The 17,332-nt window shown below is 38.4% G+C and overlaps 2 protein-coding genes across 4 annotated transcripts in view; one reads left to right on the top strand and one right to left on the bottom strand.

Moving 5' to 3' along the window:
• LOC106082285 (protein timeless homolog) overlaps positions 1-17,332 on the top strand; it is a 960,087-nt gene that overhangs the window by 547,387 nt on the left and 395,368 nt on the right. The gene's annotated exons all lie outside the window — the stretch shown is intronic.
• LOC106082284 (uncharacterized) overlaps positions 1-17,332 on the bottom strand; it is a 290,022-nt gene that overhangs the window by 82,776 nt on the left and 189,914 nt on the right. For all 3 annotated transcript variants that reach the window (XM_059362475.1, XM_013244679.2, XM_059362474.1), the window contains one exon: positions 10,404-13,259. In XM_059362475.1, the coding sequence (XP_059218458.1) occupies positions 10,404-11,672 (1,269 nt within the window). In that variant the 5' untranslated portion in view covers positions 11,673-13,259. The remainder of the gene's footprint in view (positions 1-10,403; positions 13,260-17,332) is intronic.

Genomic DNA, 17,332 nt, shown 5'->3' with positions numbered 1-17,332 from the left:
CCTAGTCTTCCCAATGTAGAGAAAAACTGCTTTGCTCCCGTAGTGCGCCATGCCTTTAGTCTTAGCCAAACTCGTCACAGAGACTTGATCAATGCTAATCACAAAGCGAGTTCTTTCCTCCCTGTGGAAGACCACATGCCACACAGTGCGCGCAACAATTGACTTATTGAGAGGCGAGTTCTGTGAACATTGTATTTCACGTTCGGGACCGGTCAATTAGCCTGCTATATCGTGCGATATAACGCCCATAGACTATTTTTTGTGGGGCTATGTTAAAGCTCATGTCTATACAGACAAGCTCGCTTCAATTGACGCTTTGGAAGACAACATTGAAGCATGAATTCGTGAGATACCGGCCGAAATATTGGAAAGATTATGCCAAAAATGGACTTCAAGCATTAAATTATATGGAGCGTACTATCGACTCAAATAAAAATTGCAAGCATTTTTCTGAATTTTATCTTTTTTATACTTCCCTATAGCTCTTAAAAAATCACCCATTAGTTCAATTTCTGATCGCCCAAAGAATTAATGACTCAAGTCCAACTTCCTCAACAATCCCCGAAGAGCACATATATGTGGCAACCACTTCCGGCACCAAGTTGTCCGTGGAAGAATTTGCCTGGAAATTCGTATGCACGAGTAGTTCTAGTGCTTCCTCACTGAACATTGTCGAATGTGCTGCAGAATTTCATCCATAATTTTTTTTTGAGACATACAAGAATTAGATTTTTCCATAACTACTGAACTTAAACTTAAACTGTGTAGCAATATCAAGTTTTATATCAAAATATTTTTAAATACTCAATTCAATTACACTGCAGTCATGTGGTGGTATGACATCTTAAAGACCTACTATTGGGTCCCTTTTGAGAAAATTGCTACAAAGCGAAACCTTAACTGGTTTCCATATTTTGGCAACTTGCTTTTGATAGTCTGCCTCTACTGGTCCTGTGCTAAGAGCAAATGTTTACTTTAAAATATAATTTAAATATTTATGCTTAATTTAATATTCACCAACACTTTTTGTTTGCCATGCCCCCAACCAACCTCTGCCGCTTTTTAAGTTGCCCCCCCTGATTTGTTTTTCAGCGGCTAGCCCTTTTGCCGAAAGCCATTGGCATGGTAAACCTTATTTTCTCATAACATTCACTTTGAGTTTTACCCCTTTTTTGCTTGCGGCATGGTAACCAGGCAAAACTTTCCTCTGAATGGGGTTCCTACATCTATATGCTTACATGACTAAGGAGCACCGAACCACACCGAGCTTTGGTGTTGTAAATGATATGGACCCTGCTCCCGCTTGCTCTCCACAGCACAGATGATATTCTAGTAATGATAATATTTGGTATTTAAATTTTCTATTTACATATGGTTATTTTTATTCTCTGCAGTTCACAGCGCTCTCCCCTCGACCCCAATGACCCAAAAGGTTTTTTGCTGGGACCTCGAGCAAGTCCTTTACAAAGATGAGAAGGATTCAAATGTGCTTCTCCGTATGTTTTCTTTTGTGTGGTATGTAGTGCGGCTGCTCCTGCTGCTGCTTCTGACATTGTAAATTGCCATTACATGCGATGCTGATAAATATGTACATTCGAAAATGGAATGAAATAGAAACCGGATTACAATTAGTTTGAAGAGTAATTAGGAAAATAGTTTTTTGGGGTGAATGAGTTGCATTCTCTGGTCTGCCACAGATTTAAAAGATAGGGAAAACAAACGCTGTCTATGGAATTTAAATTGACGATTATAACATTTCAAGCATTATCTTCATTAAAATTTTTCTTTTATTTCGTGTGAGGTTTTGTGGAGTGGAGAAAATGAATTCGGAATTTTGAATAAAAGTGGATGGATAAAAATATGAAGAGCGTAGTGTATTACGCTAACATAAAAGCGTCATGCCGTACATGTTTGCTATGTTTTTTTGGAATGGAAAATAGTTTCAAGGAAAACATTCGATAACATAATTTTCCCCATTGCCTTTTCCCGATACTTTTGGAGCAAAACAAGTAACGCAAGGCAGAAAATAAGATGGAAAAAAAGGCAAGTTTCAAAAATCAAAACTTTACGATATTGCTGCACAAGTGCCAGTCATTTCACGCATATAAAATGCCTTCTGTCAGAAAGCGAACTCAAACAAGATGGACACTTTTATACATTTGAGTGGTAGCTTTCGCCTAATTCTGGGAAATGGCTAAAAAGTTGCCATCTTTCTAGGATTGCAAAAGGAAATACAATATGACTTGGTACGTTACAATTTAAAACTAATATGATAAAATCAAGCACGCAGTTCAATTCATTTAACCCTTATACTTATTGTTGAACTAGCTTCAACATCATCCGATGATCTTCGTTCTTCTTTAGTTTTATTGATTATTTGTTATTCATATCTTGGTGAAAACATTGAAGACAACACGTGAATTATTGATGAAACACTCGTCTTAGAATGGCTTTGGTATGTGGCTGTATAAAGAAGAAAATCTGATAAATGATACAGATAGTGTGCTAAGGATATGCATAGAACACTTTCCCAGCTGCTGGTATTCGATTATGGTAACCTTGAGTACATCGATGGTATAGAATGTGCACCACCGATTCAGAACGTAGGTCCATGTAGCAGTAACTCGGCTAAAAAACAATAAGGCAGCAGGAGCCAATTGGTTGCCGGCTAACTGTTTTAGACCCGAAGCGGCACGCTGATAAGACATGCATCAGCTTCTCTAGATAATTTGGCTCGAAGATTGGTACTATGTCTCATGCACAAGAAAGGGGACAAGACGGTATGTGCCTACTACAAAGGAATAAGTTTTCTCGCCAACGCATAAAAAATTCAATCGAGCATACTGTGTAAAAAATTAAAGTATAAATCCATCATTGACCAGATATTTATACTGCGCCCAATCATGGAAAGGACCCGAGAAGGACAAATCAACACCAGCGCTATACACTCAAAGGTATTTTAAGCCATGTCTGTATTTCTGCAAAACTGCTACGACTTTGCAGGATGACGCTTGCTGATACACGTTTGTCAGTTACAATTGGAAAGAACCTGTCCGAAACTTTGAATACCAAATGAGGCCTCAGACAGGGAGATTGAGTATCGTATGAACTCTTTAATATCCTGCTGGAGATGATTATTCGAGAAGCATTGCATAGGCATTGAGGAAGTTGGGAACTTTTGAGATAGTCAGCAATTTTATCTACCTCGGCATTGCCGAAGTATAATATATGCTAACAGATGCTACTTTGGGTGAAGCAAGAAGATGAGGAGCAAATCCAACTCCCGTCGGACGAAAATTACACTATACAAGACACTGATACTACCCATGCTGATGTAAGGCTTCTGTCTGGGTTTATCTGGCGAAGATAGGCGTCGTATGAACCACGAGCCGTATGACGACGATAGCATAGTTAAACATATCAAAATACAACGGTTGCGTAATGGGTCATGTTGTCAGAATGGATGAAGAAGCTCCAGCGAAGAAGTCTTTTAAAGGCGACCATAATAAAATACTCAAAAGAGGTTGAGCAAAACTCCGATAGAGTGACCAAGTGAAGAGCGACATCTAGAAACTGCGTGTCAGAGATTTTAGAAGGAGCAGAAGATCGAGGGAAATCTATTCTACGTTCGGCTAGAGGAACAAATTTTCTGTAATGTCAACTATAGTAAAAAACCTATTCTCACGAAATTTGTCACAAGGAAGAAAGTATCTTATGAGTCTCGACATTATTAGTAAATATGATAGAAATCGCTTCAGATTCAGATATAGCTCCCATATATATATATATATATCGCCTGATTTTCATTTCTAGAGCCTTTGCAATCACATTTATCAGCCGATCTTATAAAAACTTTGCACTACCCTTTCTATGAATACTTCAAAACGTGTGGATTTTGGTTGAAAACGGTTCAGATTTGGATTTAGCTATATACAGTAGTGGAAAAAATAATAGGGACAATAAGCACTAAGAATAATATTAAACAAAAAAGTAAGAAAATATACATCAATAAAAGGCTGAACCAGATTATTCGTAGAACTGTTGGTTTCAGAATGGTGAACTAAAATTGTATATACAATTTCATTTAATTATCCTACGCTTGGTATGGTGAAATATCCAATAACTACACTGGGAAAAAATAAAAGGAACAATTATCGAAATATTTTTGCTAAAGTAGACTGGTTTATTTGTAACTCATATTTTGCCAGGAGAAAAACACCAACAGGCAATAATGATTTAAAAAGTTTTTTTGCAATATTAATTTCGTAAATAAAAACTAAAGTGCTTAATGATGGGTTGCGGAGTCACATAACTGATGATTAAAATAAAAGAAATGATGAAAAATTCATATATATAATAACTTGTTATAGACGCAAAGTTTAGGCAATTCAATCAATAGTACTAAACTATTAAATTTCCCTTGGACATTCTACTACTACTCTCATATCAATGAGTGCAGTCCGATTAAAGTTTAAACTCAATGAAAAGGGGCCTCCTTTTTTATGCCGTGTCCAAACGGCGTGCCGCATAACGACACCACTTGGTAAATATGTTTTAACACGGAAGGATACCTCAGAAATGTAGCCCGCTTTAGCAAGGGGATAACGATCGCTGAAATATTTTCTGATGTTTACGCCGGGATTTGAAATCAAGCGTTCGGCGTCATGGGCGGAAATCCCAACCCCTGCGCCACGGTGGTCTCCCAGTATTCAATATGTGGAAAATATTTCAATATTTTCTTTGGAAAATAGCGGAAGGGAGCGAAAAACTTCAGATATTTTGATAAATATTTACGGAACCCACGTGGAAAATAGTTTATTTATAATATTTAAAGAACTACAACAGTTTTTATATTCACCACTTATAAGCCCAAAAGTTTGAAATAGGCATGTCTGCCGGGTTTGTAGGTATTTGTATATAAAAAAGGAAAAATAAACAAAAATGTGAAAAAACGGTATGTCCCTATTATTTTTTTCACCACTGCACATATTTTTGTCGGATTTTGGCTAATATTGCGTAATGTGTGTTCACTGTTGACAGATTGACAAGAAATTTGCAACTAGGAATTCCCTTATGACTCCCGGCATTGCTTTTGAATTCATTCATGTTCAGATATAGCACCCATATATATGTATCAACCGATTTTCCCTTGAGAGCCTTTGTCTGCATATTTCTTAAAAGATTTTCTCTAAATGTCTTTTTCTATTATTTTAACAATGTGCGCTTATCTTGGTTAAAATCTGTTAAGATTTAGATACAGCTCCCATATATATTTTTATCCGATTTTGACAAATATAGATTATTAAACGGCCTAGGGTTTTATAAAGGCGAGTTTGTGGTACATACTACGGCCAAACGGCTGAATGAATTTAAATAAAATTGGCATGAACCGAAAAGTATTTTCCACAGAAGCAACGAATATAAACGAAAAGTAATTTTTCGAAAAGAAAAACCATGAACATGAGAAATTAATTTTCTTTAAATCGAGAAGAAGCATAAACACAGCAAATTGTTGTTGGTATTTTTTTTTAACTTTCGTTATGGGTGTGAATGCAAAGCCATGGGTGGGAGTATTAGTGGTGAGAGGAAGAGAAACAAATTGTGAGAGAGAAAGAGTATCACTATTTAGGTGAGGGTGTGATGTGCGTGGCCCTACTTGGCTGTAGGTCAGCAAATTTCTTAAAGCTCGGCTTTGGCGTGCAAGGCATTGGCATTTTTGTTGTTGTTGTTTGTATATGTTTTCCGAGGCTGCACAACAATACAAAAAATTTTATAACTTCAGGTCCTATGCAGTACTTGAGTTTTATGAAGGTGGGTTTGTGGTACATATTACGGCCAAACGCCTGAATGGATTTGTATGAAAATGCCATCAATTGAAAGATATTTGTCCAGATAAGCGACGAATATATATGAAAATAAAATTTACTTAAATATAAGCCATGAAAATGAGGAATTAATTTTCATTAAAAGAGACGAAGCATAAACACAGCAAATTGTCCTTCGTTTATTTCTAAAGCATTCGTTATGGGTGTCAATGCAAACCATGGTTGAAAGTATTAGTGATGAGAGTGCGAGAGGTGACTGGTATGTGCGAGAGAAAAAAGTCACTATTGAGGTGCGGGTGTGTAGTGGTATGATGCGTGTGGCCCTACTTGCTATTCTTTGGCATGGAGGTCAGTCAGTAGCTTAAGCTGCGGCTATAGACAATGACGTATACGGTTTAATATGTTGGAGACGGTTTAATACAACTTTTTCAACGCACTTATTTAAACATTGAAGTAAACATTAAAAGGAGTCAAAGTTACAACTTGTGCACTAAATGAATGAAATAATTGGCAGAGAGTTAAAACAAGGAAAGAAAAGGTGGTGCAGTATTTTTGCTTATATTATGTGATGGACCCCGTATGTATTAAGGCAAAAAAGGTAATAAATTTTTGTAAGACTTAGATTTTCTTGCAATATTCATGATCATGACGAAAATACCGAACTTTAAATTTCAATTAAAGAAGGGGGTTGTGTGAGGGATTGCCCTGCGCGATCTTGAAATATGGGGTCTCGAATGGAAGGCAGAACGAATCTGTGTTTGGGGGTCATCCTCTTTCCTCAAATCACCTATCATGACAATGAGGGATTTATAAGTAGAATATGAACCTTACTTTGAAATATGGATTCAACTTTTAGAGAGTTTAACCCCAAAAGGCACCTTACTATGACAATAAGGGGCTAAAATTCTAGGTATTTGAGAACAGAGTTGGAATTTGGCATCGAAATTTTGGACCAACAATCTCAAGGGCCTCCAAACTTGCTCGAAAGGACATGTTACCGAAAAATCGGGATCTAAATGAAAAGGTTCTAGGACTGGACTACGAACGTAACATTCAAACATTTAAAAAGTATCTGAGAGGCCACCTTATACCTTAGTTGACATATAGCCAAATAATTGCAACATGATATTCAAATGAAGGATATATTGCAGTAGGGTAAAAATTTGTTCCATCCACATGTAAAAGTTATTCACAAAACTTAAAACAGTTTAATAGCAGGTTTCTTTGACAGTTCTATGAAGGAAATCTGTCAAATAAGCCTACATAAACGCTGCTTTGAGTTTTGTGAATATGAGCATTTAACTGCAATGTGGTAAGCACCACCACGGGTCACATCCCCTATATATACTGTATTGGGTCACAAGGTTAATTATTATGATTTCCCAAAACAACCTCTTTAAAGTCAGGTTAGGTTAGGTTGAAAAGAGGGTACGGATATTAATCCCCCCCATTTCACTCTGAATATATACCTAAGCCAGTAATCGGATTTTTGTGCATGTAAGTACTAAAAAGTAACCTCGAAAACGAAAAATCTAAGTTAGGAATTCCGTGCTACTTACAAAAGATGGTTCTTGTTTGGTATTGTGCCCCACTAATGACAATGTGTCCCGTTATGATACCAAAAGCTATACTGACCTCCTTCTTACTTCCAGATCTTTCGATAGGATTTTCATCGTCCTACCAACCACTGCGCTGTTCCAAAGTATTACATGGAACAGCTTTATACATATTTTCAGGAAGTTTCTGTAGATTCGCTATGGTATATTGTTGAGATATTCCAAGTTTTAAAGATGGTATTAGACCGATAGAGCCTATCCAGCCATTCATCCTAGGGCGAATCTCCTTGTAGATTGGCTCGTAAACTAGTATTAGATTTGTACTCTAAACCCAAATCCATTTATATTTGGTCCCGGTCTACATACCTGTTTAGGTGATTTTTATATAAATTTCGCCTAATTTGTATGTGAAATTCGTACTCTACTCTCAAATATTTTTCATTAAATTCTATTTTACCAAGTTTATGTCCGTTTCTGGAAGTTTTTGCACTTGACTATTCTACCAATAGTTGTTAGATTTCTAATATATCGCAAAATATTTGGTACCCTTCGCCTTCGGTTTAAATTATATATATATAGAGGGCTCTGAAAAAAGTTTGGCTAACTCTGTGAGGCTTTGCTCTACTGATCTGGAACCTTCACTCTAACTTGGAATTTCCCACACCCACAAAGTACGTTAAATTTATCTAAGGTGGTTTAATAAAAAACTAAGCATCTTGGTACCTTAACACTAGAAGATATATTTTATCTAAAAATATTGCCTTCGTGCTTACATTCATGCTGATTTGACCTATTTTGAATTTTAATAAATTGCTACGAAATCGCTTAAAACTGTGCTACAAGTTAAGTTTTATATAAAAATAAGCTTTACATATGCTTCAGTATCTTTGAAAATTAAACTTATACTCAGAGAAATTTGTAAGTAAAAACAGCGAAAATGTTTGCTCTAACAGCAAAAAGTCTGCCGAATATGGGACAGACGTATTTTGTTGCTAAAACAGCAAAGATTTCTGCTGTTTTCCAAATGGTAAAAAGGTAAAACAAAGTTCTAAAATTTGCTCTGAGGGTTTAGGGTCATTAACGTTTGGGTGTTCGATATACTCTATTCTCTCAAGTCCCAAAAATTTTACCCTTTGGGGGTGTTTTGGAAAAGGGGCGGTACGCCAAATATATGGTCCCACACTTGGATATCACATTCGTTTTCTACTCTCAAATGCCCCCACATTGACGTTTTAGGTAAATATGCTCGATTTAGGGGTGTTTTGGGGAGTAGGGTGGACCACCAAACACTTAGCCCTGAAAATATATCAGCATCGTTCTCTACTCCCAAATATCATTTATTTGAACCCCCTATTGCCATTGACCTCAGCACTCAGTTACTTGGCCCTGAAAATATCTATCAGATTCCTGTTTTACTCTAAAATACCTAGCAACTGTAAGCAAATACGTCCTATTTAGGTTGCGTTATGGAGGTGGGATGTCCCCATAGACATTTTTTCCTGAATATTGATATCAAATTATTGATTTACTTCCAAAGACCTTTCACTTGCGTCCAATATTGCTATGGTGTCCTCTTTGGGAGGGGCGGCCCCCCAAAACACTTGGTCCTACATTTCGATATCAGATTCGTATTTTACACTCAAATACCCTTTATTTAAGCCCCATATTGGCCCATGGTCAGTAAATAAGTCCTGTTTGGGGGGTGTTTTGCAGAAGGGGTGGACCCCCAAAAACTTTGTCCCACATTTGGATATCAGATTCGTATTATACTCGCAAATACCTCTCATTTGAGTCCCATATTGCCAAGGTCGGTAAATATGTACGATTTATGGGTGTTTTGGTGTTTGGGATGGTCCCCCTAACACTTGGTCCGACAATTGGATATCAGATGCGTTTTCTTATTCTAAATACCTTTCATTTGGATCCCATATTGTGGTGATTGGTCTAAATATATATTGGGTTGCCCAAAAAGTAATTGCGGATTTTTTAAAAGAAAGTAAATGCATTTTTAATAAAAATTAGAATGAACTTTACTCAAATATACTTTTTTTACACTTTTTTTCTAAAGCAAGCTAAAAGTAGCAGCTGATAACTGACAGAAGAAAGAATACAATCACAGAGTCACAAGCTGTGAAAAAATTTGTCAACGCCGACTATATGAAAAATCCGCAATTACTTTTTGGGCAACTCAATATTTAGTTGCTTTTAGGCTGGGGCGGCCCCCCTAGGTACCGCGTCCGAAATTTGGATAACAAGTTTTTACTTTAAGTGTACTAAAAGAGACCAAAAAAGTTTTCCATCACCGAAATCTGATGTTTCTGAAAGTTAGGGGGGTCCACTCAATGTCCGCTCCGAATTTGGGCGCATAAGTTACGTATATACCCGAAGTGGTGGGTATCCAAAGTTCGGCCCGGCCAAACTTAGTGTCTTTTTACTTCGTTGTTGCGAATGTCAAAAACCTTATGTGGATTCATTCAAAAGTACAAAAGTATTAATTTAACATCAGCAGACAATGTTTGCTGATATCAGCAGACTAATATCTGTGATAGGTATAAATTTTAACCCCAACAGCTTGTAAAATTTTGCCGGATTACAATGATTTGCATTTTTCGAGTGCAAAGGAGAGATGGGTCCGTATGTTAAGTCAATCTCGTGACAATCAATTTTAATTCTTTATTTATATCTTCACTTGTCAGCCCGATGAGAGACATTAAAGTTGTCAAAGTTCGCTAAGGGAAAGTAAAGTATTGAGTCGCTTAAGCTGTTCATGAACATGCCTGGCATAAGTTTTTGCCATACCTCTCAATAGTTGTCTGAAATTTTTACATCTTAGTGTTTGAAAAGAAATTGTGAGCTGCATCTTAAGATGTGTGTCTGTCTTTCTGCAAAGGACTCGTTTATCAAGGCATGGCCAGGGGGTGGGTCGGCCAAAATTGCCCTTGGTTAGTGTTTTGTCATTGTCATTCATGGTGTTATTGTTAATCTTATTTTAATTTATTTTTTAATACGTGATGCCACTTACCTTAAGCCAGTTGTGAGTTAATTTCAGGGAGCGCACCGATTGGGCCAAGGCAGCTGGTATTTGACACAAGCCAGTGCCGCTGGCGTCCAACTCCTTGAGACTCCAGGAGGCCACAAACTCCTGCATGAAGGGCCCCAAATCGGGGTTATGGGCAATATTTAGGGCCACCAATCCGGTGATGCCCTGCAGAGCTCTTATCGATTTCCCCCTGAGGCGATTGAAAGACAAATCTAAATATTGCAGATTGGGCAGGGCCAGAAAGGTTTCATAATCGATGTCGGTGATATTGTTGTGGGCCAACAGCAGGGTATTCAAACTAAGCAGGTTGTAGAATGTTTCCCGGTAAATGGTTTCCATTTGATTGTGAGCCATATTCAGGTGCTTGAGATTATGCATGCGCTCCGGAAAGAACGAAGTCTCTAAACTTTGCAGACGGTTGCAGGAGATATCCAGGGTTTCCAGGTTTTTGAGCAATGACAAATTCAGCGCCATTAGATTCTCAATGCGATTGTTGGAGAGATACAGACTACGCAAGTACACATTCGATTCCAGGGCAGAGGATCGAATGTTATTGGAATTGAGATTGAGCGACTTAAGAGAAGATTTCTCCGAGAGCGGTATGTAGGCGAAAGAGTTGTTCGACAGATTGAGAGAATGCAAATGTTCGTTTGCCAAGAGTGAGAGGTTCAAAGAACTCAGCCGATTATCACTCAAATCCAGCGAACTGGCCGATGAGAGCTCCTTGGCCAATTGGGAAGTTATGGCAAACACTCTGAGCTTCCTTTTGCTGTAGTTCAGCGCCAATGGGGCATGGTCATTGCCCTCAGAGGTAGAGCGTTTGTTAAGCTGATGACTGTCCTCGTAGGCTGGTGGGGATCTTTTCTGATAGTAACGCAGTTCGGTCTCTTCTCGCCTATAACTCGGCTCGTTCTCATCTCTCAGTATGCGATGAATGGTCTCGTACGACAGTCGCTTCAATTCGCTGCGATACAGGTTGAAATGCTCCCCACTATTGTCGGGGACATTCGAGGCCGCCGCTGCTGCGGCCGCCGCTGCAGCAGCCTCATGGCGCGATGTCTTCTCGTGCAATAAATCATCGTCATTGATGAGGAGGCGTATCTGGGGATTTTGTAATTTGGCACATTTGATGTTTGTCGGCAATATGGCGATTAAACAACATAAAATTATTATTCTAACATCACAGCTGAGTTCAAGGACATTGTGAAAGAATGTCAATCTTTTTCTTAAAATTTGGCATTTAAATGACATGTTTGCTATGTTTCGTGAGACGTCAAATAGGGGCCAGGCGACATAAACAAATGGCGTCACAAAAGAGCGAGCGCGAGCAAGGATGGAAGCAGTGTATTGCAGGGGGAAGCAGTGGAGTCTTGGCGTCTGAGTTTAGCGCAAAATAATTTGACGTATTTCACTTTTGGTTCGCTTCTTAATTTAAATTGAACATTTGTTTAACTTGGCATCAATGCTGTTGGCTGCTGCTGTCGATGCCCCTGCCGACACGACGATGTTTCAGGGGTTGATTATATTTGTAGGTTATCAGGTAAAAAGGAAAAGTGGTAGCGACTGCTGTTGTGTTGTGTTTATAAACGGCGCGAGTAGAATTTCTAATATGCCTGGAATATTTACTTAACGTGATGTTCATTAGTTAAATTCCAGAGCGGCTGCGTTTGTACTGTCCTTGGCGGAGTTTTAGGGTTGGCCCTGACAAAGAGCAATGGAGAGTCAGCGGCTCGCTCACTGAATGATTGACATTAGTGTCTGCAGGTAGTTGGCAAGAATTTGTAGCCGTGGCCGCATCTATGCCTTCCAATGTGAGTCACGTTTTCCGTTTGATGTGACATTCAAAGTATGCAACGGCAAAGCTAAATATGTGGGTCTTTTGTCGACACAACAATTTTATTGCGCGTTCCAGTAGGCCCCCCACCAAAAAGGAAAGACGAATATCGTTCCTTAAATTCTCCCACGTACTTTGTTACCCCTCCGTTCTTGCAAGGCTGACTGGGCAGGGGGGGATACAAGAAATTTCAATTAATCCCCAGCAAAGTGAGAGCGAACGAAAAGATAAGCGCCCTTGCAACCTCGTCCTTTTTGATGGTCACACAAAATGAATGCTGTTTTGCTTCTTAGCTTCCCCAACTTGGTCTCGTGTGTGGGTGACAAATATCCTCAGGATTTATATACTGCTGCTGGTGGTAGAGCTCCTGCTGGTGACGCTGAAGCTCATTAACATTTGTTAATTTTAAATTATCATCAATTTCAGTTGATTTTCATTTTCGTTCAGTGCGAGTGTTCGTACGTGTCGCACTCCTTTGACACGCACACTGACAAAAACAAGCCAAAATTATTATTGTAATCCTTGTGTGTACTTGGCTTTTAATTTAGCCGACTTGCCTGCTTGCTGGCTTGTTAAGATGCTCTCACGTTTTTCATTTAGTTCTTGTAACACGTTTCCAAATCATTAAAGTTCCTATTTTGCCAATCACCAATGCTTTTCGCTTTACTTTGGCCCTCTTTTCTTGTTTCTTGCTTATCGGCCTTCCGAGTTGTTTCTTGGGTTTTATTTTTGTTTTTTTGTATTTGGTATTTTATTGTTTTCCATCCAATTTATCCGCATTTATTTTCTTGTTCTTGGCCAAGTTTTTATTAGCTCTTCATAGCCATTATCATCAGCGGCATTATCCTGATGGCAGTCGTTCTTGTTACTGCTGCTATTGACGACGTCGTTTTTGATGTGGTGGCGCTTGTTGCTGTGGCTGCTGCTATTATTGTTGGTGCTGGTGCTACTGATGATGGTGGTGATGTTGTCGCCAGCCTCATGGTCATTGAAAACATTTGTTGCTGTAATGAAAATGTAATCGACACGAAAATATTTCGTTATAATTAACAGACAAATAAACAATAAAAATCTTTCTTAAATTCTACTTAGGACAGGAATTGAGGGTGAGGAACTTGGCTTACTTTTACATGCATACCAGGGCGATAGAGAGAGAGAGAGCGTGGGAGTAGATCCACTTAAATCGTTATTTTGCATTAAAAAATAATGAGAATTATATTCGGAAATAATTGCCATTAAGAAGAATGACCTAATTTCCCAAGAGTGAAAACACAATTTATTGCAATATTTGTTCAAAATATTTTTTTATATCACAGTGATTGCACTAAAATTAGGCTTTTGTCAATTTGGCTTCAATAAAAAAAAAACATCATAACATTCAGTCTATCCTGGCAAGTATATCAGGGGAAAAATCTCCTAATGCTGGCGACATTTGTGAGGCACTATGCCATTTAAAAACTCTCCAAAGAGGTGTCGCATTGCGGCACGCTTTTCGGACTCGTCTATAGAAAAGGGCTTAAACTTGAGTCGGACTGCACTCATTGATATGTACCTGCAATCGCTGCCCCTGTTCCTTAATGGAATGTTCATGGGCAAAATTTGCAATAACATTCTAGTCTACCGTAATATTTGCTGCAATCATTTTGTACGACTCTATGGCTCTTTCAATGCGATTGTAACTATTTTCATAATAATTCTTGTGCGTCCTATTTTCGCCTTGGTGGAATCTTTTTTCCCGCTTTAGGTATACTACAAATAAATCTGATTTAGTCGAATTAATCAATAATATGTTAAAAAATCGAAATGATTTTTGAAAATATATTTCAATCAAATGCCAGGAATGCTAATAAGCGACACGGTCGAAAAATATTTAAAAACAAATAATAAGGCGTTAAGTTCGGCCGGGCCGAACTTTGGACACCCACCACCTTGGGTATATATGTAAACCAGTTTTCATCAAAATCCGGTGAAAATTGCATACCTTATGTGCCATAGCAGTTATATCGAAATATGATCCGATTTGGACCAATTACTGATAAGTACAAGTCATTGTTCAATTGTGTATAACAAAATATTGGTCTTTTTAGTAGCTATATCTAAAAATAAACCGATCTGAACCATATACAACATGGACGCCGAGAAGCCTAACATAAGTCAATGTGTCCAATCGTGTGTTAAATCGGATTATAAATGAGCCGTTTTTGGGGCCAAGACTTCAAATCATGATATCGATCTATATGGCAGCAATATGCAAATCTTGATCGATCTAGACCAAATTGCAGAAATATGTGGAGGGGCTTAACTTAACTCCCTGTCCCAAATTTCGGCAACATTGGACGATAAATGCGTCTTTTATGGGTTTAAAACATTATATCAAGAGATCGGTCCATACGGCAGCTATTTCCAAATCTGGACCGATCTGAGTGAAATTGAAGAAGGATGTCGAAGGGCCTCACACAACTCACTGTCCTAAATTCCGGCGACATCGAACAATAAATTCGCTTTTTATGACCCCAAAACCTAAAACCGAGAGATCGGTCTATATGGCAGCTTTATCCAAATCTGGACCGATCTGTGCCATATTGCAGAAGTATGTCAAGGGGATTAACTTAACTCACTGTCCCACATTTCGGCGACATCGGACAATAAATGCGCCTTTTATGGGCCTAAGACCCTAAATTGGAGGATCGGTCTGTACGACAGTTATATCCAAATCTATACCGATCTGAGCCGAATTTACGAAGGATGTCGAAGGGCCTAACACATCTCACTGTCCCAAATTTCGACAAAATCGGATTATAAATGTGGCTTTTATGGGCCTAAGACCCTAAATCGGAGGATCGGTCTATATGGCACCTATATGCAAATCTGGACCGATCTGTGCCAAATTGACGAAGGATGTCGAAGGGCCTAAGACAACTTACTGTCCCAAATTTCAGCAAGATCGGATAATAAATGTGGCTTTTATTGGCCTAAGACCCTAAATCGGCGGATCGGTCTATATGACAGCTATATCCAAATCTGAACCGATCTGGGCCAAATTGTCGAATGATGTCAAAGGGCCTAACACAACCCACTTTCCTAAATTTCAGCAAAATGGGATAATAAATGTGTCTTTTATTTGCCTAAGACCTTAAATCGGCGGATCGGTCTATATGGGGGCTATATCAAGATATAGTCCGATATAGCTCATCTTCCAACTTAACCTGCTTATGGACAAAATAAAAGAAACTGTGCAAAGTTTCAGCTCAATATCTCTATTTTTAAAGACTGTAGCGTGATTTCAACAGACAGACGGACGGACATGTCTAGATCGTCTTAGATTTTTACGCTAATCAAAAATATATATACTTTATAGGGTCGGAAATGAATATTTCGATGTGTTGCAAACGGAATGACAAAATGAATATACCCCTATCCTTCGGTGGTGGGTATACAAATTGGGCGCTTTTGGGAAAATGTTTTCAGCAGCTGTGTTAGATACCATTTGACACGAAATGTTACCAATTTAAATATCCACAGTTTTTTGTGTAAAATTATTTGTTTGATTGAAAAAACACCAAAGTATGTGGAAGTAATCTAAACTGAAGAATCAATTCCTATTTGATCGATATGACCAACTTTTGCGGTCTCTGTCAAAAATAAGTTGCAAGTCGCACAAATGTAATCGACCGGTATTTTGGCCAATTGCTTGGACAATGGTTTTTTCCAGCGCATCCAAACTTGTATATTTGTTAGTCCTTCCTTTGCCCTCCGAAATGGTCCTAACAGAAAACTCAATCCGATAGGCTTCTGGCGAACTGGACAGTTACTGTGCGGACGAAATGGAGAACGTATCATGATTATTAAGCCATTCTTGGTGGTTTATGTGAGGGCGCCGAGTCTTGTTGGTTTACGACTCACCGAATGTATTTTTCTGACTCAGGCTCGATGAAACGATTATAGAGCGACCATCTACGGTCGCAGCCATCACTTGACATGAAAAATTAAATCGAAATTAAATGGAAAATTAACCAGGTACGTGGACTTCTATATGGGTGCTCCAACCAAGATGACTATGTAGGCTTTGAGTAGTACCATACTCTAGAGAAGAAATGGCATATCGGGGAAGCTATCCGATCACTGTTTTATCAAGGAAGCTGGGATCCATTTCAATGAAATGGGGTAGTGGCTTAGAAAATATATTTTGATACAGCTCTGAAGGTCGTATTTCTGTATTCAAACATCGACCCTAACAGTCGCTGATCTCTCAGCAAGGTAACTGAGCAGCCCAAAATTCAGTTCAAATTGAATGCGGGATAGCGGGCAATTCTATTTACCCGGCTTACACATTCCAGGGGAAATGCAAAATGTTTGAATAAACAAACGGCCATATATTGGGTTGCCCCAAAAGTAATTGCGGATTTTTTAAAAGAAAGTAAATGCATTTTTAATAAAACTTAGAATGAACTTTAATCAAATATACTTTTTTTACACTTTTTTTCTAAAGCAAGCTAAAAGTAGCAGCTGATAACTGAAAGAAGAAAGAATGCAATCACAGAGTCACAAGCTGTGAAAAAATTTGTCAACGCCGACTATATGAAAAATCCTATATTACTTTTTGGGCAACCCAATAGATAGATCGGTATAGTATGACACTTAAATGAAAGATATATGGGAATTGAGTATGAATTTTATATATAAATACAAGGTCAAGTGACAGGGTTTTGATCTTAACCTGCGAATCTACACACCCTACTGTCTGACGTTCATTAACACCGACAGGGAATATGTTATCTGTTACCCAACGGAAATAAGGAGGAGGGCATTATAGTTTTCGCTAGCAAAACTCATAGGACTATAAACTCACTTATGCAACAAGGGGCGGCATGCCACATGTAGGGTATGTGGAGAGATGATGAAACGTTAAAGCATTTCCTATTTTTTTGCCCGGTTTTCGCGGCTAACAGACATCAGCACTTAGGTGGGGACACAATACCAGACATGAACCAAAATAGGGGTGTAATATGGAAAACAATTTTTTTGTTAATAGCACGGCGTTCCTGACTTAGATTTTCTTTCCATAACCTGATATAGC

The sequence above is a fragment of the Stomoxys calcitrans genome, chromosome 2, assembly GCF_963082655.1.
Source record: "Stomoxys calcitrans chromosome 2, idStoCalc2.1, whole genome shotgun sequence".
Classification (NCBI taxonomy): domain Eukaryota; kingdom Metazoa; phylum Arthropoda; class Insecta; order Diptera; family Muscidae; genus Stomoxys; species Stomoxys calcitrans.
The sequence above is the reverse complement of the archived record's forward strand: the minus strand, read 5'-3'. Positions and strand labels throughout refer to the sequence as shown.